We start from the raw sequence: 23239 nt of genomic DNA on the forward strand, positions 1-23239 counted from the left end.
GGTGATAAACCTATAGTTCGATAATTACCTATCATCTTGGTTTGCCTATCCTCGCTTATTTTTGTCAGTCATGACTTTCTCTAAATCACTACGAGCGTATCGTATAACCTATAAAATATTACTACATCATAACAATAAATCCTAAAGAAACCCATTTATCATGTCTAAAAAAACCTTCTCCATTTGAACATTCAGACTATACCATATTAGACCCTGAAAGGCTTAGGTATTGGAACTGATTATCTGATTTATCAATAATCTTAAGAGGAAATCTGTAGTTAAGAAATCGCTGGCTGGGTCAAAATCTGTATTGACTTCGTGAGAGTCAACTGCAAAAGGAAATTTAAGAAATTTCAAAATGAAACGTTATTACTTGGTTAATGGTATTGATAAATTAGTAAAAGAAAGCTACGTAGTTTAAACAGTTGGGACTTTATTAATAGAAAATTGCCAGCCAAAATCGTTTGAAGAAAAACCAAATAAACTTTATATTAAAAATAGTTGTTTATTTTTAATGTACTTTCTATACACTTCCAAGTGGTGGTGTTGCTGACAGTACAGAAAAATGACTTTTTTATTCTGGGTGAATTAGACCCGAAAGGCTTAATGAAAATTTATATTTTCTGTATCTATTTGACAACCTTAAAACCAGCATTTCTTTAATTATACGTATTTCTACTAATGTGGTTTTTCTAACTTTAGTACATAGAAATAAATCAGTAAGATGTATTTCTACTAGAATATTCGTTGATTACATGTCTTATTGCAATAACTAAACCCAACATTCCGATAATTTTTTACACGAGTGTATCTTAAAGTTATCTTAAAATATGAAGGAGAAGAAAGATTAAGCTCAAACGGTCATTACATAACATAGGCCTGATTATTAGATGATACTTTCAACGACTCTAGATATGATGAAATGAGAACTATCAAACTAATTGCTGTATCAGCCCTCTCCTAGACGTCTCCTCTGAGAATAACGAGTCACAACAATGACAATACTGTTCAGTCCGGAAACTTTCCTTTTTACAATTTCAAGAAGGTCGAAAGTCGTTTCCGAGAGTATCGAAGCATTTCATCGAGCATTAGGGCCATCCTTCAGTGAAAACTGAAAAGTGTACAAAATGGAGATCTCTCCGGATCTCCCCTTGGAATTTTTTAGGCTTTCGAGGGTAAAATGGGTCAAACGGGGTTGCCCGTCGTATCCAAGGTTTATTAATGCTGTACTTTTATTATTCATAGGAGGTGGCGACCCCTCTTTGCCTCTTGCAGCGTATTTTCCATTATACATACAACCAAAAAATGGTCTTCACCACCTCTTTTAGATCAATTAAGCTCATTCATCAAAGAACCCTTTGACAACTGCTTCATGAAGTAGCCAATAATATGAATAATTCAAAATACGACAATGTAATAAAAGAAATTCCTTTAAATATTACGAACTTAATTAGTAAATTTTAGCGCTTAACTTTTGTCAAGAATCAAATTGGTTGGTTATTTGACTGACACTTTTACGCGCATTTTTAAATAACATTTGTAATTATTTATCTGTATAAAAATGGAGATCGATAAGAATTAAGAAAAAATCGGCCCACTTGATTGGTCCCACTTTGAGAACTGATTTTTCCGGTTTTAGGATTCCGATTCATCTGACTTTCTATCTGCTTTCATATTTCAACGTAATATTATCATTTTATATATTCGATATTCTTTAAGACCTTGCGAACAAAACGTGAAAAAATGACGGTATGTCGTGTTTTAGCAAATTAATGAATGATAAATAGTAATCAGATTGGTTAGTTGTTCCTCTTGCTCATACCTCTCGCAACGGTACTTTATTGGTTTTCAACCTGGGTTCCGCTGAAAGTAGTGTCCCGTTAGCATTTCGAAAGTGCAGAGATTTGGACGTTAAATAAATAATATAGTTGGACAATAGTGTGGTTGAACTCGTCACCGCTATTTAAGTAAATGACCTGCGTGTGCGTCTTATCGTCAGAAAAAAAAGAAATTGAAATCTAAGATAAGCATGATAAAAATTGGCAGACTCGTCTTTTCAACAGGAGTTATAGAATTCGGAACGTATAAGACTTTCCTTTGCAAGCTGTTTGGTTTATTATTCTGAGGAGTGTATCACAAATGGTCTCAATTCAAGGATTGTTGTTTATTTTTACTTTTATTTCTTTAAACTTTTGTTGAATTCATAACATACGTGCCAAATAACCATTTTTTGTCGTATCATTTAAAATAAGCCCTTTAGAGGTTCAATCAAAAATTGTTTTATATACAAAATTTACTTTAAATGAATATTGAAACAACGCATTTTTTCAGTAATTTATGATTCAGAGAAAGCACCAATTTAATTTAATAACAAAAGGTTGATTGTTGAAATTTTGAAATCAGAACAAATACTGTAATACATTTAATTATATAAATTATTGATATTACAAGATTTTAAGTAGGCGCTATAACAGACTTTTATTGTTATTATTGTATTATTTTAGTATTTTTACAGATTTATTTTGTTCATTTTCTAAGTCTCTTTCTGCTGTAAAAAATGGCATGTATGGGTCCATTTTGGTAAAGCCTGGTCGTTAAATTTTGCATTCTGCAGGTGCTGGTGGTTAAATGCTGAAAGACCTGGTCTTGTCGTTTTGGGTTTTTACTCCTCGGCAGGTGCCACCACGCCCTGTATTTCTGCTCTTTTTATTATTTTATGGACATATATTGAGATATATCAAATATGCAGGCTTTGATATAAAAACAGACGAGAGTTACATCTCACTCTATATGTGGTTGTCCAAAAGAAATTCTCTCTTTCAATTATTCATCTTGTTTGAAATGGAGAAGACCTTGCTTTTATTTTATTTTATTTTTTTTTTTTTTTCAATTATTCATAAACTTGGAAATACACCCAGTAGTTCCATAGATACAATTTGATTATGCTAGCATACCTTTTTTGATCAATGGTCATATTCTTAGAAATAAAATAACGAACAAGAGTTGAGCTTCTCCCTTGGAATTGATAGCATGTTGAAAATATTGAATGATATATTTTCTTGCTCGACAATTGGTCAATATACCAAGTATTTTTTGAGTTCCTAGAATTTTATTCTGTTCTTATATTACATATGTGTATATCTGTTTATCGATAAAATCTGCACGTACTAAGATATATTTGAGAACTTTATTTCAGGAGTTCAACCTGGAACCTAGTCTTCCTTTAGTTTTTATTGAATTTTTCATCAAGTGGTCAGTAAACACAATCGAGTGAGCAACTTCTAAGGTATATAAAAGAATAACAACTGACAAGTCCTTTTTTTTCATCCTGCAGAAGGTTGAAAATGTTAAAACACCTAGTTTTGTCATTTCAGTATTTCATGGTTGTTCACCCAGTATTGCTATTGTTTCAGTACTGTTGAAATCTGTAGTTTTGTAAGAATAAGTGTAGGATTTCACCCTCAATTCTTTATTTCATTCTGGATGAGGTTAGAAACGTGGAAAATGCTGGTTTCTTGTTTGGTTTTTCACTTGCTCCTCAAGTAGGCAATAAACCAAATAATTCCAGTGATACGATTCTGTTTTGTTAGCGTATATTTTCTACCATCAGTCCTCTAATTTTGAACAATAAAAATACTTGCAAATATTGGGTCTCATTCGTGAAAATGTAGGATGTTCAAAATGTTAAATGACCTCGTTTCATACGCTTTTTTTTTTACTTGTTAATCAATTAGTCAATATGCGAAGTATTTTTAAGATTTCTATTATTTCATTTTCTAATCAGTTTGTTGATCCTGAAATATGAACTTTATTTCATTCCATAGGAGATTCAAAATGTTTAGATAAGAAACAAGCCTTTCTTTTGTTGTAATTTTTCCTCAAGTGGTCAGTGAACATCACCAGGTATGCAGGTTCTAAGGTATAAAAAAGAGGAAGGAAGGGTGTAGGATTTCACCCTATGTAAAATTACCAAAATAATTAGCTCTGTTCCATTGTGCAGGAGGTTTAAAATCTTTAAGGAATTTAATTTTTGTAGTTAAGTTTTAACGCTTTACTAAATCTGAATTATAAGTGTTGGATTTCATCCTCAAATCGTTATTTTATTCTGCGGGAGGCTCAAAAGGTCGGAAGACCTTTGTTACTTTTTCATGTCCTCATCAAGTGGTCATTCAATTTTGACTATTCAAAAATGTAGATTTGTGAGATTTTCTGTTTCGTACTGGCGGAGGTTTAGAATGTTGAAACTTGAAAGACCTTGTTTCTTTTGTCGTTTTTTTACCTGTTCATCATGTGGCCACGCCCAGGTATGGTCCAATCCCACTGTTTTCATCAGGCCTTTTAAGACCGATAGAAATGAGGCCTATTTGGACGCATTGAACGCATGCCGCTTATGACAGTAACGATAATAAATCATCCATGCTGATATCAATACTTCCATCAATGTCAATTCGTTCAATTGAATTATGTCAAATTGTCAGAAAAATAATCGTCCTGGAGAGAACGGCTCTGCGTTTAAGCCCCGTACGATGTTTTGGTTGATGAACTCACGGCAGGAAGACTCACCGCACTGTACAGATAAACGACCTTGCCATGCCTTGGCACGTCCGTTGCTCTTTCCTCTCCCTCTTTTCTTCCCGGTCAGGCAACCCTCCGCTCCTTGTTTTTTTTTTTTATTGTATTTTTCCTCCCGAGGGAGCGTCGACTTCTGGTCTTAACAATCTGTCGCACCGCTCTGGGGGGGGGGGAGTGGCCGGAGATTGTGCTAAATGCCCTCTTAGCACTGAGAGGCATTAACCCCAATAAGGGGTCTATTTTTATAACGTGGAACCCAGTTGGGATCAAACGCGTCCCTTTTAAGACTGTACCACCGTCCAAAATTTTATTAATGGAACATCAAGTGTAGAAGGAGCTTAAAAACGAAATGTCAAAATTCGTCTAACGATAAATTTTATCGTTACACAAAATTCACTTATATTGGGATATAAACGTCTCTAAAATGAAACAGAGAGTTTGGACAGTACAAAAATAATATGTAAACCTTCGGTGTATTCTTTTTAATCCTTGTCCCACTTCTAAATGTGATAATTATTTCTTTCGCTAAAAACCACCATTGTGTTGTAATGAGAAAATTAACTCATCATTATAAATTTTGGGTATTCGCCCATTGGAAGATTAGCAAAATTTTTGTTAATTCCATATCAAAATAACGGATGGATTTTTTGGGAGCTTACTTGATACTTCAATGTCAATTGTTTAAAGGTTTTTTTTTTCTCGGAATCATCATTTTGTCACAATAGTCCGAGCTGACCGTGCGATAGCGGTAAATAATGAATAGCTTCCACCTCCCAGGATCGATGCAGTCAGATTTGTGCGGAATATCGTTGTCATGTCACAGTCTCTTTCGAAATCGTTTGACGTGCAGTGATCATTCATAACCTATTCTTTAATTGTCAATGTCCATCTTTCCATAAATTTTTCTTCGAAAAAAATCTCAGTACGTGCTTATCACTTCAGTTTTATGGATAAATAAAATCCAACAGTCTACTCACGAAATACAAAAAGCCATTACCACAGTATATCGAATAAAATAGATTGTAGTATTTGGTCTGTGACTTCCACTCATTTTATCATTGTTTTGCCATTTTCACTGTTCAGAAAGTTTTGTAATTTCCTCTGTATTAAAATTAAAACTCATCAATTTCCTGGACAGATGTGAATTTTGATGACCCCTTTTAAAGCTCTATAAAATATAAACCTGCGTATCACGAATAATATTTGCATTATCTTTTTTTAATATAAAAAATAGCATCTCTCTCTCTCTCTCTCTCTCTCTCTCTCTCTCTCTCACACACTCTCTCTCTCTCTCTCCCTCTCTCTCCCTCCCTCCCTCTCTCNGTCTTTCTTTTTATCTTTATTTTTAATTTCCATCCATTCACTGTCCTTTTATCTCTCCCTCTCCCTTTTGCTCACACACACACTCTCTCTCTCTCTCTCTCTCTCTCTTTCCCCTCTCTCTCTCTCTCTCTCTCTCTCTTTCCCTCTCTCTCTCTCTCTCTCTCTCTCTCTCTCTCTCACACACACACACACACACTCACACTCACACTCACACTCACACTCACACTCACTCCTCATGTTGTTAAAACAGGACATAAATATAGAAACGTGAGTAAAAGTTTAATAAACGTTTGAAAATTTACCACCTGATATATCTGATTTGCCTAGTTAGGGAAATCGGTGTCATTTGTGCTCCTACTGGCATCAGAGTATTCTCCATATTACCATAAGGGGAAACTTGTTTGACTGGGGACTCCAGTAAGCGGGTTATAGATAATCGATTTTACATCAGTCATTAAAAGTTCGTCGCCTCCTAATTTTCCTAACATTTAAGCTTTTTTCCCACGAGTCCTCAGAGAATGCAAAGTAGCGTGGTCGGGCTTATCAGCCGGATATTTCTGGTCAGCGTCCAACATCCATCCCAAGACAATTTAATTTTATTGAAACTAGAACAAAATTTATTAATCGGATAGGAGCTCGTGGACGGTAATTGGAGCGCTGCACGATGTAATTAATACAAGATGGGAGTGAACGCCCTTTATTAAATACCGCAAAATCATTTTCACCAATCTCACCACCTTACACTCTGATTACTAGGTTGTCCCTAAGAGTATTAACGCCATTATTCAAACGTCAACTAGTTAAATATAAAAACAAATAGAAACAGTACATTACTATATTGTTCGAAAGGTCGCGGAAAAGGTGTATGTGGTCATTTAATCACTCCCAACGTGTGGTGATTGTCTTTGATTAATGAAACAGACAGATGGAACATGTAAACCTCTTGGTATCTTTTGGCAGCCGGGTGGGTTGACGTCAGTTGTATCATTGGGAGAACAAATTCTCGACGCCCTCACAATACCGGCTCCATTCACTGTCCGTATTGACGTATCAGGGAACCTTGCGTATTTATATTGTAAAAACTCTACAGTTTTCTCAATCTGGCAAAGATTGTTTGCCCTCTGTTTATCCCGTACAGTTATTGACGTTTTATCCTTGTTGGTCCTCGGGTTAATCAATCATCATAAAAGTCAAGACAAACATGACAATTTTCCTATAAAAGTCCAGGTAACAAGGAAACTGATTACCTATATTAGAATTATGTTTTTTTTTTATTAACTTTATAATCGTACATAACGTAGCAATTCATCTTTTAGTTATTGCCTTTAGTGTTTTGAATTAAGTTTAAATAAGTTTTATCCAAGCTTCTCTTGATAGACTTTTAGTCAGATCAATTTATTTATGAACAAACAAGGGAAAATTTATTGCTTTGAATTAATATTTTTATAAAGCACCCGTCGGAGCGAGTTCCACAACATGTAATTTAAATTTATTCATTTATTATATTATTGGGTTGTCCGGAAAATAATGCAGGATTTTGGTATTAAACAAAAAAAAAGAAACTAGTTACTTTAAAGCAATGTTCTTTAATCAAAATAATTTCCCATACTCTCAATACATTTCTCCCAACGTGTTGGTAACTTATTAATTCCGTCTGAGTAGAATTCAGAATTTTTAGAATTGATAAAGTCAATAAATGCATTTTCCAGTTCCGTTTGATTTTTGAATATTATGTGTTGTAAGTAGTGGTCCAGGTGTCTAAAAAAATGGTAGTCAGTAGGCGAGAGGTCCGGAGAGTAGGGTGGGTGAGGCAAAGTTTCATAGCCAAGCTCCAATAATTTTTGTGACGTTACACGTGACACATGTGGTCGAGCGTTGTCATGCAACAAAATGGGCCCTTTCCGATTGACCAAAGAGGGCTTCATTACTGCCAATTTCTGATGCATGGTATTAATTTGGTTACAGTATGATTCAGCATTGATGGTTTCGCCAGGATTTAAGAAGCTGTAGTGTATTAAACCAAATGAAGCCCACCATACCGTAACCATTACCTTTTTTTGATGAGTTGGGGGCTTTGGAAAATGTATTGGAGCTTCTCCTTTGTCGAGCCACTGTCCAGAACGTCTAGTGTTATCGTAGAGAATCCACTTTTCGTCACATGTAACAATTCTGGCCAGAAATGGGTCATTTTTGTTTCGACAAAGAAGTGATGCACAAACATCAAAGCGCTGATTTTTTTGGCGATCGTTTAATGAGTGTGGAACCCAATTTTCGAGTTTTTTCACTTTTCCAATCGCCTTGAGGTGGTCAGCGACGGTCGTTTTACTGACTTTGAGTTGCTCTGCACCCACCACTGATCGCAGAACATCATCATTAAGAGAGGAAGGCCTTCCACGACCTTCTTCATCTTCAAGGCTGAAATCTCCCTCCCGAAATTTTTTAAACCACCTTTGCACAGTGCACTCATTAACACAACCCTCGCCCCAGACTTGGTTAATGTTTCTAGCCGTTTGGGCTCCGCTTCGGCCGAGTTTAAACTCGTAAAAGAAAATCGTACGAAATTCTCGCTTTGACATTATAAGGATGACTGAATTATTTCCAAGTAGCGGAATGCTACAGAGGTAAACAAACAATATCATTTGGAAGAGGATTAATAAGTGTTGACATTCATACAAATGAGTAATCCTGTAAACGTAAACAGAATATTTTATATAGATTTTTTTTAATGAAAACTTAAAATCCTGCATTATTTTCCGGACAACCCGATATTAAATTAAGTGAAAAAGTTGAAAATCAAGGTTAGGCGCAGAGAGAAAGGATTATTATTTCAATTATTATTACCACCTTCGAGGATAATACCGCAATTTTGTCATCTAATCCGAATCCTATACAGGTTCCTCCAACATCCGAGAGTAGCACAGAAAATAAAATCTTGTACATCCATAAAAAGGAGCCAGTGAGATATATGTGGAATCCCCACACGCGACTTAAGAAAGAACATCTTAACAGAAGACTTGGACAATTACGAAGACTTTATGGACCGACTTCTGTTTTGCCCGTCATAACTAACTTTTACAAAACATTACTGCGAACAATTTGGACAAACAGAGTGGAACTGTGAAGTTTCGCCAAGCCATCCGAAATCCTCCAATCGAAAGTCCTCAGGTAGGAGGATTGTAGGACTCCATAGTACATCACTAAACTCACTATCTACAACAACCTTAACGTTACTTTTATCGATGAACTGATTCAATCCAGCTTCCAAAAATTTTAAACCAAGCTTTCGATCCAACCAAGCCCTACTGCCCAAGCCCGCGAGACCTCTCGCCTTTAATCCCTCATATTGACTGCCGGCGTTGATTGGTTTCTTTTAACCTGTCCTCCGGGTGCAGTGCTGGCCATAGAGTCATAATGTACAGGCTATAAATAAATTATATTAAAACTTAGTACAGTCAAAACATGAATCTATTTGATTTGTTGTAAAATGCTTGTCATAGGCGCGATTTAAGGATCAAAATTATACATTTTCTAACTCGTGACAGCGCCACTTTTCTTCTTCAGCTCATTTTTTGGCTTTCAAATCGAGCTGACTTTGCAGAAGCATTATATTCAATTTTCCTTTGAGGTCACGAGAGATAATCGCCTGTCGCAGGTGGGCATAAAAGCCAGCTTTAAGTTTTAATTTTTAAATTAACCCAGGCGCCTTTTTGAAAAACGAGACCCAATAAAAATCCTATTCGTGGCGACCTGTGCGAACTTTCTAGAAAGGGGCACGCCTTGCATTGTCGTCTCTGACCGTGATGTGAAATTCACGGTGATTTTTATAAAGACAACTGAACAAACAAAAAAGCGGCCTAGAAATTTGAAAAATGTATTTTTAGATATGTATTAGCACGGTAATATGTAAGAAATACATTTTCTCTTATACCTGTCTTCTTTACCTTCCTTTTTGGTTTTCGTCATCCTACCTCATCACTTTTTGTTGGGTGTTTAGCCTCGATCAAGTGGCCAGAAGAGAAAATACTTTCTAACGAAATTCATGGGACGACGTATTTTAATGATTTTTAAGTACTTTTTTTAAATGTTAGTAAGCTAGGTCTCAAATAGAGTTTTACTCTTGACTCACAGAGGATGTGCCATAGATAAAAAAATCTCTGCCTGAATTCTTGCGTTATCTGTTAACTTGGAAATCTCCTCTGTGATAAAATCCCGACCGAAACGCACAGACCTCCTGTAAAAACTTATCTGGCAGGTTTCTATGTTCTTTTCCAAACGTAAAAACCACCTTTGACTCATGAAACGTCCTCATAGGAAAAATGCTTACGTGTTTCTGAACTTTATTAAAGAATTTCTGTAACGTGTATCGAAAACACTTTTAAATTGAAAGTTTAAACTTAGTTAAATAAGTAAATTAAGCATTTTCGCGTTTCAATTTGGCTGGCTAAGTCAGTATATAACCCAGCAAATAAAAGCAGAAAATATTAACCGACTTTTCATATTTCCCTGTCAAAACCACTCCTCTAGCAATATATTATTTAAATGTTAGTCCGTGTTTTTATCGTGGCCTTAAGCGTCAAAAGGTACCCGGTGTGACCCGTATAAATTACATTAGGGCCGAAAATCTTTTATACGTTTATCAATTTGTCCAATTAGTTACAACATAATAACAACTCCAATAAATGTTCGTATATGCAAATATGTATGTACCCATAATCTAAATGTAGATACTCGCCTGGCTAGGCTACTTAAAACGTCTTTTCCACAGGCGAAACCTGGATAGACCCGGTAATTCAATATATCCAGGAATGGTTTCCCGTGTTGATCTTGTACTCGTCCAGTAGATTAGTTATATCATTATCTTGATTATAGTCAATATATGTCGTACAAATTCTTTGTATGCCAGTGATTTATCCCTTAAGGTGATACACAAGGAAGCTTCGGACCTCCCAGTAATTTGACCGGGCAACGGTACTTCAAATGTATTCTGCTAAAGAGTATAGCCACCATCCGAGAGCGCAAGATAGGTACAAAATTCCCAATTAATAATATTTACAAAGAAGCAAAGGGTAACATTGATTGGTAAGTTAACGTGTAAAGTTAAACTTGTTTGTTGGTGCTGAAAGTTATTGAACGACTTGGAGGGAATGACGACATTCCGATGCACAACTGATCGGAATACAATGGGATCTTGCCTCTTGGAAGAGTAGTTTTAAAAACTATTAAAAGTTTTTACGCAAATCACAACATTTTTATTACTATGTCCATACAAAATACACCTTAAAGATGATAAATTTATTTAAAATAGTTACGTGTTTATAAACTTTATAAATATTAGAGGTAGTGGAATCTAAAACCAGATACTATTTACCTTAGATGGACGTAGAGCAAAAGCCACATAATCTGACTTAACTTATCTTACATTTATTATGATTATTGTTTTATAGTTTTAATTATCGATATGGCAACATTTCTGGCAAAGAAGCACGTTATTTTACGAATGTAATAATCTAAGGCCTAGGTTGCTGTACGTATTTCCTCTTAGAACACTTGTCATAAAGCGCAATCTCGAGCTTCCTAAGTGAGTGGCATTTGTTTTAACGGTTCCACCCGACCGTATCAATAAATTATTCTTAGCCGCTTCTGTGCCATCTAACAAATACCGAAATAGTCGAAAGAGTTAACGTTGAAGTAGGAAAAGCAAAAATCCCTTTCGTTTTTTAAGTGTGAGCCAAGAAAAACATATTCTTCTTTTTAAGTTGTTAAAAACCTTTTCAAAATAAAGCTATCTGCTAGCAAATGTAAAACTAAGGTAGCGGCCACGACGCACCCCTACTTCGTCGTCTCTACTATTTTATCTTATCTTTACAAGCATGTATATCCCAAACAAAAAGGCCCAGATCTTTCGTACTTTCGTTCAAGACTCCTTAGCGAGTGGAAAAATGTTTTTTTAAAGAATGTTTTTCGACTACGAGTACTGCGTCGTGACTGTGACGGCGAGGCGACACGTAAGTCCGGCCGATGGCAATTCTTCTCGGTACGGTTTAGGTAATGGGGAAAACGGAGTCATTCTTCTAACATGTCCCCCCTCTCTTATCTTACATAATTTTCCCATTTTCCACTCTCTTTCTCTTCTTTTTACTGCAGGTCCCTCATGTGTTCTCTCTTTCCTTTCAGAGTCCCGGGGCGGTCCACCAGACTAAGGACGTTTTTGCCAAATTCAACGTAGTGACGAAAACACAGCCGACGCCGCACAGCAAACTCAGAAATGCAATGCCGGCCAAAAGCTCGCAACCAGAGGTAAGAAAAGTTGTATTTTTTTAGTTTCAAATTAATAACAATTTACGCTTTCAAGTTGTTTTTATAGTCGACCGATAATGCATCCTTACTCGGTATTAACGAACTCATTAACATCGCTCTACTTTTTACAGGGAAAAGAGTGCGCGACAGAACACGAAGTGCGTGAAGATCTCTGTGGAAATAACTGTACTCCGCAGAGATTCACAAAGACAGCCGATAAGTTTATCTTACTTTTTAATTGTCGGTCCGCATTCGATTTTCTGTAGAGAATACATCCTACACAATGATTGAAATTAAATAATTTTTACTCTTATTCTCAAAGCTACTATAGAGAATGAGATCTACTACATATTTACCTATTAGTACCTCTCTTCTCCCTTTCTCAGACCCTCTGTCTCTCCTCTTTTCTGCTCTCTCACTTTCACTCATCTCTCTCTCTCTCTCTCTCTCTCCCTCTCCCTCTCCCTCTCCCTCTCTCTCCTCTCTCTCCCTCCCTCTCTCTCGTACTTCTCTTTCAGGTCTCACATTCTTACTTGCACGCTCTCTGTTTCTCTTTTCTCTCTATCTTTACCTGTTTCTCTCTCTCTCATATACCTCTCTTTATCTATTTATCTCTTTGTCTCTTCATGATTCATTGTACACACACTATCGGCCTATCGGTCTCATCTCTTTATATCTATCTATCTGTCTGTCTCTATCTCTCTACCCTACGCTTAGCACATTCTCTTCCACACACTCTTCTCTCTCTCTCTCCCTCTCTCTCTCCCCCTCTCTCTCTCTCTCTCTCTCTCTCTCTCTCTCTCTCTCTCTCTTTCTCTCACACACTTTTAACTTCTGATTTAATTGTAGCTTAATAATTGTTTGACTTTATGATACATATTCTTCTTTGTTGAATCGGCAAGATGCCAAATGAGTAATTGGGAAACTTGTTAGTCAGAAAAACAAAACTAGGTCGAAATCAGTTTATTCTCGGATAATTCATAGCCCATTTACTGATAGATCATGACGATGCTCATAAACCGTGTTGGCTTTCACTTAAAGTGTAACATCATTTTCTGTTATCAATTTATTTTAATTGTGGTCGAATTCTGTTTGTGCACTTAGAATAATTTTTAATATGAATAATCCGGAAGAAAGTTATTCTCTGGTTCTTCTGTATTTTTCGCCATACGCGAAAACTGCCGAAAAACTGATTTGTTTATTTGGGACAGACGCCGCCGGTTTACTTTAAAAATAAATAAATAAAGCTTATCTCTGTTATATATCAAAACGTATCTCGTGTGCCTTCTATCTCCTTCCGGCCTTCAGAATCTTAAAATTGTAGGAATCAGCCAGGTCAGGGATCAGTCTTGATTTTTTGACGTATATATTAAGTCTCACGTTTTACATTTGAATCGGTCGTTTTAGAAACTCGTCATGTCCTAAAAAATCGATTTTTGTTTTTAGCAATTTCCGATTTATTTTAGGTAGATCTATAATAATCGTCAACACCTTATAATAAAAGCTACGAGCCCTGTCATTTTAGCTGTATCCTCCTAATGAACGCTCTATCATATTCTAAGAAAAAGGCAAATTACATATGCACGTGGTGTCAAATGTTTAACGTCATAAAGGAAAACTTGGCGGACCCAATTCATCCAAAATTGCAAAAATTATAACAGAAATGCACCAGATTTGGTGTTAGTTCAAATTGTTATTGTTCGATTTTTTGTCAATGTTATAATAAGAAATTAGTTTTCAACATAAAATGTCTGTTTGGATACACTGCGATTTATTTCTGCTTGCTATTCAAGATTTCAAAAAGTCGCTTAGAAATAGCATTTGTTAAATAAATTTCTTGTAACAACATTGATTTTTATTGAACCAAGTGGAAATTTACTGACTATGTTAACAATAAAAGATCAAATTTATTGCTCACAGCAGTCTTAAGTTTTTTTTGTTTTTTTAAGAAGACTGAAAAGAAGACCTGAAGGCCTTGACGGACCCTTTCTTTTTTCTTTGGGTGTATAAATTAAGAAACTTCTACAACACAGAATTGATTCTTTTGGGCGTCTGAAATCTTTATTTCTTATGACTTATGAAGAAGATAATGATAATTAACAAGGTGTGGTATTTAGTGACCGTTAATTAATGGTTATTTAGAGATCGTGAGATGCGGTCTGGTGTGATGTAGGTTTAGAAAAACATTTTCTTTATCGTGCCAACGTTTCAGTCTTTATTGAGATCATCCTCCGCGCCTGGGATTTATAAACATTTTAATCAAAGTATTTTTACTCAAGTAGTATACATATAAATTACTTTGATTAAACCTAAAATTAATATCATTGTATAAATTCATTTTCACATCTCACATGCATCTGTATAATTTAAACAATGTTTATAAATCCCAGGCCCTGAAGATGACCTCAATAAAGATGGAAACGTTGGCACGATAAAGAAAATGTTTTTCTAAATCTACATCACACCAATCCACATCTCACGATCTCTAGTTAATAATTAACAATATAAAAAACCAATCATTATTTAATCTTGAAAACTCATGATTACATGTTCTCATACTTTTGGGTCTATTGTGATCAATACTGTCTCTTCTCAAATATCCATAGAAAAATTTGATCATTACTATCTTCGCTTTCCATAAATTTTCAGCCAAAGTAGTGAAATAGCAGGTTGTTATGGTAAGTCTTTCTGGGTTATACTTTTCACCGTTATTAAATTTAAAAAAAAAAAAAAATAATAATAATCCTTTTATACACACTTAGTAGACATATCAGGTAATTCACGGATTGAAATAAACTTCCTGTTGACGTAGAAATTAAGCTTGTCTGAATAATTTAACTGGTTTTCTTATTAAGTTTGACGTTCAAAAATCCCTGTGGATTAGTTATTATTTTCGTATTCACACTTAGTCATATACTCGAAGCCGTACGTAGAAATCCGGGCTGCAGACGTCTTTTCCTGTCTATTAGCCATTCCTTAAATGCCGTTGTGAATCATTAAATTGTGTAGTGAATGTGACAACGGCCTAGTACGAAGAAGACCGCTTGCTCAACGCTCGGTGCAAATTAATTGGACCCCCAATGGCTGACTACACCCTGCAATACTTGAGATCGATTTTATCATTATTTAACTATTCTTGGAGGAAACAGAGTTGTGTTATTGTATATAGTAATGATAGTTTTGTGCCCCTAGTGTATGTATTTACTGGCGTGAATGTGTAGTTTGAGAGAATCGATGGTGGAATATAGAGTACCAATCGACCCTCAATTAGGTTAGTGTAGGTGTAAAGTTGATGGAGGATTAAGTACTCCATCACCCTAACCGAATGACATGCAATGAGGAAAGCATGTATTTAAGAGTGAATGGGTTTGGATTTAGTAACTAGTGTTGGGTGCTGAAATTACCTAGCTGTTGACAGCACTGAGGACCCAACCTAAACCTAGGTGGTTGGATATTTACGGTGCTAAAGTCTGGCTCTGGAGGCTTAATTCTGTACATGATTTGAGCTTATGTAAAAAGATAAAAACACCCTTGTTCATATTTTGTAGTTCCAACACTATGTTAAATGCATCAAGCTATTTTATTATAAATCAATCTTTCTTTCTTTTAATGTTGACTTTTAAATAAATGTATATTATATGTTTTGTATATTTTTTTGCAGTTACCACCATTGAAAAATGTCATTAAAGCTCAACTTCCACCATCGAGCAAGCCTTCAACAAAGTCTGATTCATCTTCAAACTCAACACCAGTCCTCCCCCACCTAAATGACAATACTTCTCAACACAATAACAACAACAACAATAACAATTATCAAGATAAGAGCCCACTAACTCCAAATGGTAAGAGTATTTTGTTTATCTATCATGATCATAGTTGTAAAAATTTTAATATTTTTTTTATTAATCATTGCAGAGGCGCTAAAGTACTATGGAAGTCGACTAACACCATATGAACGGATTGAAATCCTCAACTTTGGAGAAATATGGTATCTAGGATTAGGAGCTTGCAAGATCAAAGGGGATAAGACAGCTGATCGAAATGGTGGATACGATGACGAAAATGGGAGCTATAGAAAGGTAAATACTATTTTAGAATCAATAAAAACATTCAACAATAATATTTTTTAAAAATTTGTTTCAGATAATGCGTGATCATTTATGTTACCGGTATGAAATTCTTGAAATCATTGGAAAAGGTAGTTTCGGCCAAGTCATTAGAGCATTCGATCATAAAACACATCAATACATCGCCATAAAAATAATTAGGTAAGTTTTTTTATAATTTGAATGTTTTCCCCCTTTAAATAATTCAAGGATAAACGTTTACTCTCAAATTTGCAGAAATAAAAAGCGGTTTCACCATCAAGCTGTTGTTGAAGTCAAAATTCTTGACCACTTGAGACAGAAGGACCAAGATTCATCTCACAATGTAGTGCATATGCTTGATTTCTTTTATTTCCGTAATCACTTATGCATCACTTTTGAGTTAATGAAGTAAGTAATTTTTTTAAATTGTTTAATGATTAATAAATAAGGCTATTTGTAACATTGTTTGTTTATGTTGCAGTCTGAACCTGTACGAACTGATTAAGAAAAACAACTACCAAGGTTTTTCCATCCCTCTTATCAAGAGATTTGCACAATCGCTTGTCAAATGTTTAAAACTTCTCTACGAAGAGAATATAATTCACTGTGATCTCAAACCTGTAAGTCAAAAATTAATTTGTTTGTTTATCGATATGAAATCAACCTAGCATCTCATGTTTATTTTTTATTTTTTTCAGGAAAATATTTTAGTCTGCAGAAGAGGCAGCACTTCGATTAAAGTAATTGATTTCGGCAGTTCCTGTTATGTTCACCAAAGGGTCTATACATACATACAGTCACGGTTTTACAGAAGCCCTGAGGTCTTATTGGGCTTGCCTTACAATACAGCTATTGACATGTGGAGTTTAGGTTTGTGTTTTTGAACTGTAATAAAAAATTATAAATAGAGTCAATTTTTTTCAATAATTTTGGTATTATTTAGGCTGCATATTGGCTGAGCTGTACACAGGGTATCCTTTATTTCCTGGTGAACATGAAGCAGAACAGCTTGCATGCATTATGGAATTGTTAGGAGTGCCTCCTGAAGACCTTTTGTTAAAAGCGTCCAGGAAAAGATTATTTTTTGGTATGTACATTTTTTTAAAATAATGTATTTGTTAGTTGTGTACTAATATAAAAAAAATTATCCAGACTCCAGGGGCAATCCAAGAAGTTACTTCAACAGCAAAGGAAGAAAGCGAATACCTGGAACACTCACACTTGCTTTAGCTATTCGCTGCAACGATAAACTTTTTGTTGACTTTATTTCAAAGTGTTTATGGTAAGTTTAAAAATTTTCTTCATAGTATTATGAATGAACTACAATCCAAAATTGGCTTCATTCACTCTACTTCTTTTCCTGGTATTGCCAGACGAGCCATTTCTGATTGCATTCTTTGTGTCCCAGCCATCATAACTCATTGGTTGCTTGTTTGTGGATGCCCAAAATCAAAAATTGCTAGAAAACACGTTTTTACTTGTATTTCATTTACCAAAATCATTAAGTCTGGTACCCAAAATTCTAATTGCTTTAATTAATAGAAAATTTGAGGTACTCAAAAAAGTTTGCTACACAATGTGCATTGTACCTTACATTTTTCTTTTCATTAACCCTATCTAACCTAACCAAACTTGTCTCTAATGCTAACCCCATCTAACCTAACCAAACCTGTCCCTAACACTAATCTTATCTAGCCAAACCAAATCCGTTCCTAACGCTAACCCTATTTAAATTGAACAAACTCGTCTCTAATGTTAACCATGCCTAACCTAACCAAACCCAACCCAAACTTTACTTAATTCTAAGCTAAACCAACTATGTACTACATACTACTGGTTACATGAAATCAATGGTAGAACAATGGTCACACAAAAGAAGGTGTGAATCCAGTCCAAAAGCATATCCATGTTAATTTATTAAATTATGTAGATATCTAGGAAGTAGAACTTTAGTTCTATTGACAGATTTTGATTTTTGAAAAAGTGAACTATTTTTATTAAAAAATTGAAATTATTATTGCTAAAAGAATTACCAAACAGAAACATATGAATCAGAAACACAATGACGTCTACATTGTTTAAATATGATGTTTTTCTTTATTTTTCAGTTGGGATGCCAACAAGAGGCTTGTCCCAGAAGAAGCGATGAGGCATGAGTGGTTGAAATCATCGAGTACAAGCAGCAACAGTGTTAGTTCGACGGAGGTGAAGAGATCAGCTTCCGCTGTGAGCCAACAACAGACGAAGTTGGTTTACTACTCTTCATATAAGCCTAGTGAGGTGCACACCGATGATCCTCTCTATCAACATCTTATATGAGTAGAGAACAGCGACTCGCACCCGAAAAAAATTTGACTGAGCTTCCTCTAAGAAAAGAATAATGCTGCGTCCTTACGATGCGACCATGATCTCATTATCGGGATTTAAACAAACCCTCCCGTCTGATCGTGCGGTGATAAATCTCGACTTTTAGAATTCTCAAGATGATATTATCTGAGAAAATGTGTGATACTGTTTTAATCTATAGATGTTAGGTGTTCTGAAATTATGGGCTCGGTGCCGAATCTAGGAATTTACACTAGGGCCCATTTATAGTTTAAATGGTATGTTGTAACCTTATAATATAGGTAAACAAGGAAAAAATCGTGATTTACTATATCTTTGATACACTGATTGGTTAGTCAACCTTTTTTTATAATTTATTACTTAATCGTTTGGCCTTGATATAGGGTTTAAGATATCTAGTGAATATGGTTTTGTAACAACTAGTAACGTAGGGTTTTTAATAAGTCATATTACTCTAAGAAACAAAAAGAGTATTTTTTTCATTGATCTAATTTTTTAAAGTAATTATTTTCTGACAATCACCATGATCAATTATAACTTTAAAATGTTTATTACCGTGGTAGATTTTAATTGCACTCACCATTTCTTTTATATATTATATGTATTTTTTTTTTATTTACATACTTCTAAAATGTACCATTGTAAAGAAAATTAAGTGCAGACCACATTTCAAGTACTGTACATAGTAGATAATAAAGATGAATGTTATATTAGTATGTTGTAAATGTACTAATATGTAATTTAAAACTTGTAATATAATAGCGGAGAAAAGGAAAGTAACATAAACATAGCTTCCATCTTTAATTATTGTAAATTGTTTTGTGTTCAGATGCTCAAGTTATTAAGAACAAATTAAATAATGAGAACGATTATTTACTCTTCTGGTTGCAATAGTCCTATATTATATTTCCAAATATAAATATATAAATAGTTGGATCAAAATGTTAGTATATTTAAAATTATAAAGACCTAAATGTTAGTCTATGTTAAAGTATTTTGGATTCTATTCTATTTAAAAAAAAAATTATAAAATCGTAATTACTTCCGAAAAAATTGTGTTCCTGTAAATTAGAATAGTCTTGTAGACAATTTTTATCCATCTATTTTATTTTTCCTCTCGTGGTATTAAAATAACAGCGATTTAAATTAAGCTTGCCACCAGTGAATATAAAATTTAAATATTAAAAGAATGTCCTCTGGAAATTTGTTTTGTAAAATACATATTATTTTACAAGTCATTTTCATTTTTGTTCCAAATCTATTTTCAACTAGATTATAATATATGTTTGGTGTATTTTTTAATAGAGACTTTTAAGAATAACAGATAAATTATGCCATTCAACAAAGAAAAAATTATAAATAAATTATGTGTATATCTCTAAACACTACATGGTGAATAACTCAGTGTTAATGTGTAATATTATGTTTTGTATTTCATTAATACATCTTATTTGAATTCCTTATTTTATATTTTCCTGCCTTTTGACCCTTTCAACAGCATTTAACAAAAAAAAAAAAAAATTCAAAAGTTTTCACTGTTGAGGAACTAAAATGGATAAAATTCTTTGCCAATGACCCATGGGGGTGCATCTATGTATTATAAACCAAATAAAAGTTTTGAACTAAAACCATTAAAAAACTATTTATGTTATCAGACAAAATGGACAAAAAAATTTTACCCACTTCACTCAGAAACCAGTTTTGCAGTGATGAAGAAATTTGTGAGTAGAACCATCCTTTTCAACTACATCTCGAATTGTTGGATTTTTTAAATTTTCTGAGTAATATATTGGGGTGAGTACATAGAAATGGTAAATAGCAAATATGATTAAATTGTTTCAACTTAAATGCAAAGTGACCTCAAATTAATGAGAGATGGTATGAGATTGTTCTAAGCGTCAGCCCGAACAAAACAAATATTTATGCAAGGAGAAGGGAGGAAATTTAGGCTCTAGAAACAATCAATCATACTGGATGGGAACTAACCACTTCGGGAACACAATTATTAATCAAATCAGACACAACAAGGTCTCAACAGACTATAAAGGAGAAAAGAATTCAGGAAAACATCAGATACAATGAAATGGTATTCAGATGGCCCCAAAACAAATGATCAATGATGTACAACCGGATTTGGTGTTTTCTGTACAAACACAAAAGCAATCAAACTCATTATGGAAGTACACCTCTGCCTTTCAAGCTGAAATACATGCCATCAATGCTTGTGGCATAGAAAATTTTAAAAGAGGTTACACTGACAAAAACTCCTCAAGATCAGACAGCCAAGCAGCTATTAAAGCATTAGCATGTAAAAAACATCAAACCTAGTCAGTGAATGCATCCAGAATCTCCAAAACATGGGGAAACATCAATCTGATGATACAGGTACCAGGAGGTACAAAGGAATTTTTGGTAATGAAAAGACAGACACACTGGCCAGAGGAGGATCAGCCTTTCAGTCAGCCAACTGTTTACTTGGTTGCTTATTAAGCATTGGGTCTCATGGTGAGTGCACACACACACAACCACCGCTACTCAGCCGACACCTGCCCGACTAAACAGTTGGGTAGGGTGCCCTCCAAATGAAAAGTCGGCCAAACATCAGCCGAAGTATTGGCTACAAAGGAAGTGCGCACATTTGTTGACTATCAAATCATTGATCGACATGAAATTAGTTTGTTATGCATTATTGTATCTTACTTACATAGCTTACATTAATACATTTCAGTAATTGGTTTGTTTGGAGACAGCATACTGCCTTCCATCAGCTTGAGGGGGTTATTTGTGCAAAACCAGAATAAATTAGAGTTGGGATATCTAAAATTTTGTGGAGCCCTGATTCGCATAGTGGGAGTTGGAGATTCAAGTGTCATTGTATTGTTTATGGTAATTTTAGTGAAATTTACTAAAAGAACAACGATTTCTTTTCTTCTTGATTAACGGCTGCATGGCAGCTCCCTCCCCTGTACCGAACTTTTTATAACATGTACATACAATTTTAGCACACACATGAAAATTTTTAGTTTTAGAAAAAGTTGGTTCTACTTACGAATTTGTTGTCTACAATTATCCGGATTTCAATTAAAGCTCATCAGGTTGAAAGAGATACAAACACGTCTTTCGACGGACTGAAAGATCGAACCAGCCGAGCGCCGATCAACCGCCAATGCGACGTTCCAATGAGAAGCTGGTTTTAATCCCGCTCAATTTTGAACGAGCGAAAAGCGGGAGTTATAACAACTTTATCTTAATAAATACTGTAAGAAAAATATATTTAAATTAGTGATTAATTTGTATGTCTTTTTATTATTCAATTGGTAAAAATAAAAAATGCTAAAAACGATGGATATAAAGAAATATTTATTGATAAGTTGCTAGAAAAAAAATAAAAATAAACTTTAAAACGAGCAACAATTGGATTCATACACCACGAACATCGCGTTGGCGGTGATCGGCGGGTTTGCAGTTCATGACGAGAGACGTGGTTGTAACTCCTTCACCTAAATGATGAGCTTTAAGCTTGAAATTCGGATGGTTATTAACAACAAATTTGTAAGTAGATCCCTCTTTTATAAAAAGTTAATCTACATTTTTTTTCACAATGGATACCAGGAAATGGAGGAGTTCCCTCCTGAGCACTGCAGCTGTACAGCTGTACTTTATCCCTGGCTCCATTTTTTGGGGGCCGCAACACAAGTGTGAATTTGAGCCCCCGGTGTTCTTCCATTGAAGAAACTCGTTTTTGAAGGGGGTTGGGACCAAATTCAGGGTCGCTGAGATCTGATCCCGCTCCTTCTATTGATGAGTGCCATGTCAATTTTTTTCAATTGCGGCCACCTTTAGGCGTCAGAAAAAGTCCAGAGGCGACAGTGGGGATCGAACCCACGACCGCGGGATCTATTAGCCGAGAGCCTGACGCCTTAACCACTAGGTTACCGCAGCCCCCTCAATCTACATACTCACTCCACCTTCATGATTTCTATGAATATTTTTATTTATAAGTCGTCTATGTACTTCCTAAACAAATAAATTAATATGTTTTAATTGGTCTTGGATGATCAAAGAGCGTGGTTTACCACCACACTTTCATAAAAATTGTAAATCACTTTAAATAAATAAACTTTATAAAAACTTATAAAACTAAAAAACATCATAGTTTTTCAATTTAAAAAAAAACAAATAAAAACATTGGATTTAAAAAGACCCACCCTGGCCTAAATGACCCATAGTGGTTGAAGGCCATTTAATAATAATTACAATTAATTAAAGTTTTTAGTTGAGATAAAAAAAGTCAATGGCACGAACGGGATTCGAACCCACAATCTTCGGCTAGATATGCCGCTGCTCTACCACCTGAGCTATCGTGACCTCGATCCACTCGGACATCAACTCCCTATCTCAACCCCACCGTATGAGTTTTCCCTCCTTTTTGCCATTTTTCAAATGTCGTGTAATCGAATTGGATTCTCGACGACAAATGAAATGGCCTCGGAGAGCTTTAGTGAAGTATACTTCATTTAATTCATTAAATTCACTAATTCCGTGGTCCGCTTGACCAATTAATTCATTACAATTAATTAAGGTTTTTAGTTGAGATGAAAAGTGGTAGAGCA

General features: G+C 34.9%; 1 protein-coding gene across 9 annotated transcripts in view; it reads left to right on the forward strand.

Annotated features, from left to right (window-relative positions):
- The window catches only part of LOC106665834 (dual specificity tyrosine-phosphorylation-regulated kinase 4-like), a 348487-nt gene extending 328991 nt beyond the window's left edge, over positions 1-19496 (forward strand). For all 9 annotated transcript variants that reach the window (XM_024228925.1, XM_014392602.2, XM_014392603.2 and 6 more), the window contains 10 exons: positions 12070-12192; positions 15854-16034; positions 16108-16271; positions 16336-16460; positions 16536-16688; positions 16762-16900; positions 16979-17150; positions 17224-17367; positions 17433-17562; positions 18389-19496. In XM_024228925.1, coding sequence (XP_024084693.1) covers positions 12070-12192; positions 15854-16034; positions 16108-16271; positions 16336-16460; positions 16536-16688; positions 16762-16900; positions 16979-17150; positions 17224-17367; positions 17433-17562; positions 18389-18599 — 1542 coding nt within the window. In that variant the 3' untranslated portion in view covers positions 18600-19496. The remainder of the gene's footprint in view (positions 1-12069; positions 12193-15853; positions 16035-16107; positions 16272-16335; positions 16461-16535; positions 16689-16761; positions 16901-16978; positions 17151-17223; positions 17368-17432; positions 17563-18388) is intronic.
- Positions 19497-23239: the final 3743 nt, after the last annotated feature.

This window comes from Cimex lectularius, unplaced genomic scaffold (genome assembly GCF_000648675.2).
Source record: "Cimex lectularius strain Harlan isolate CLEC.00 unplaced genomic scaffold, Clec_2.1 scaffold12, whole genome shotgun sequence".
Lineage (NCBI taxonomy): Eukaryota > Metazoa > Arthropoda > Insecta > Hemiptera > Cimicidae > Cimex > Cimex lectularius.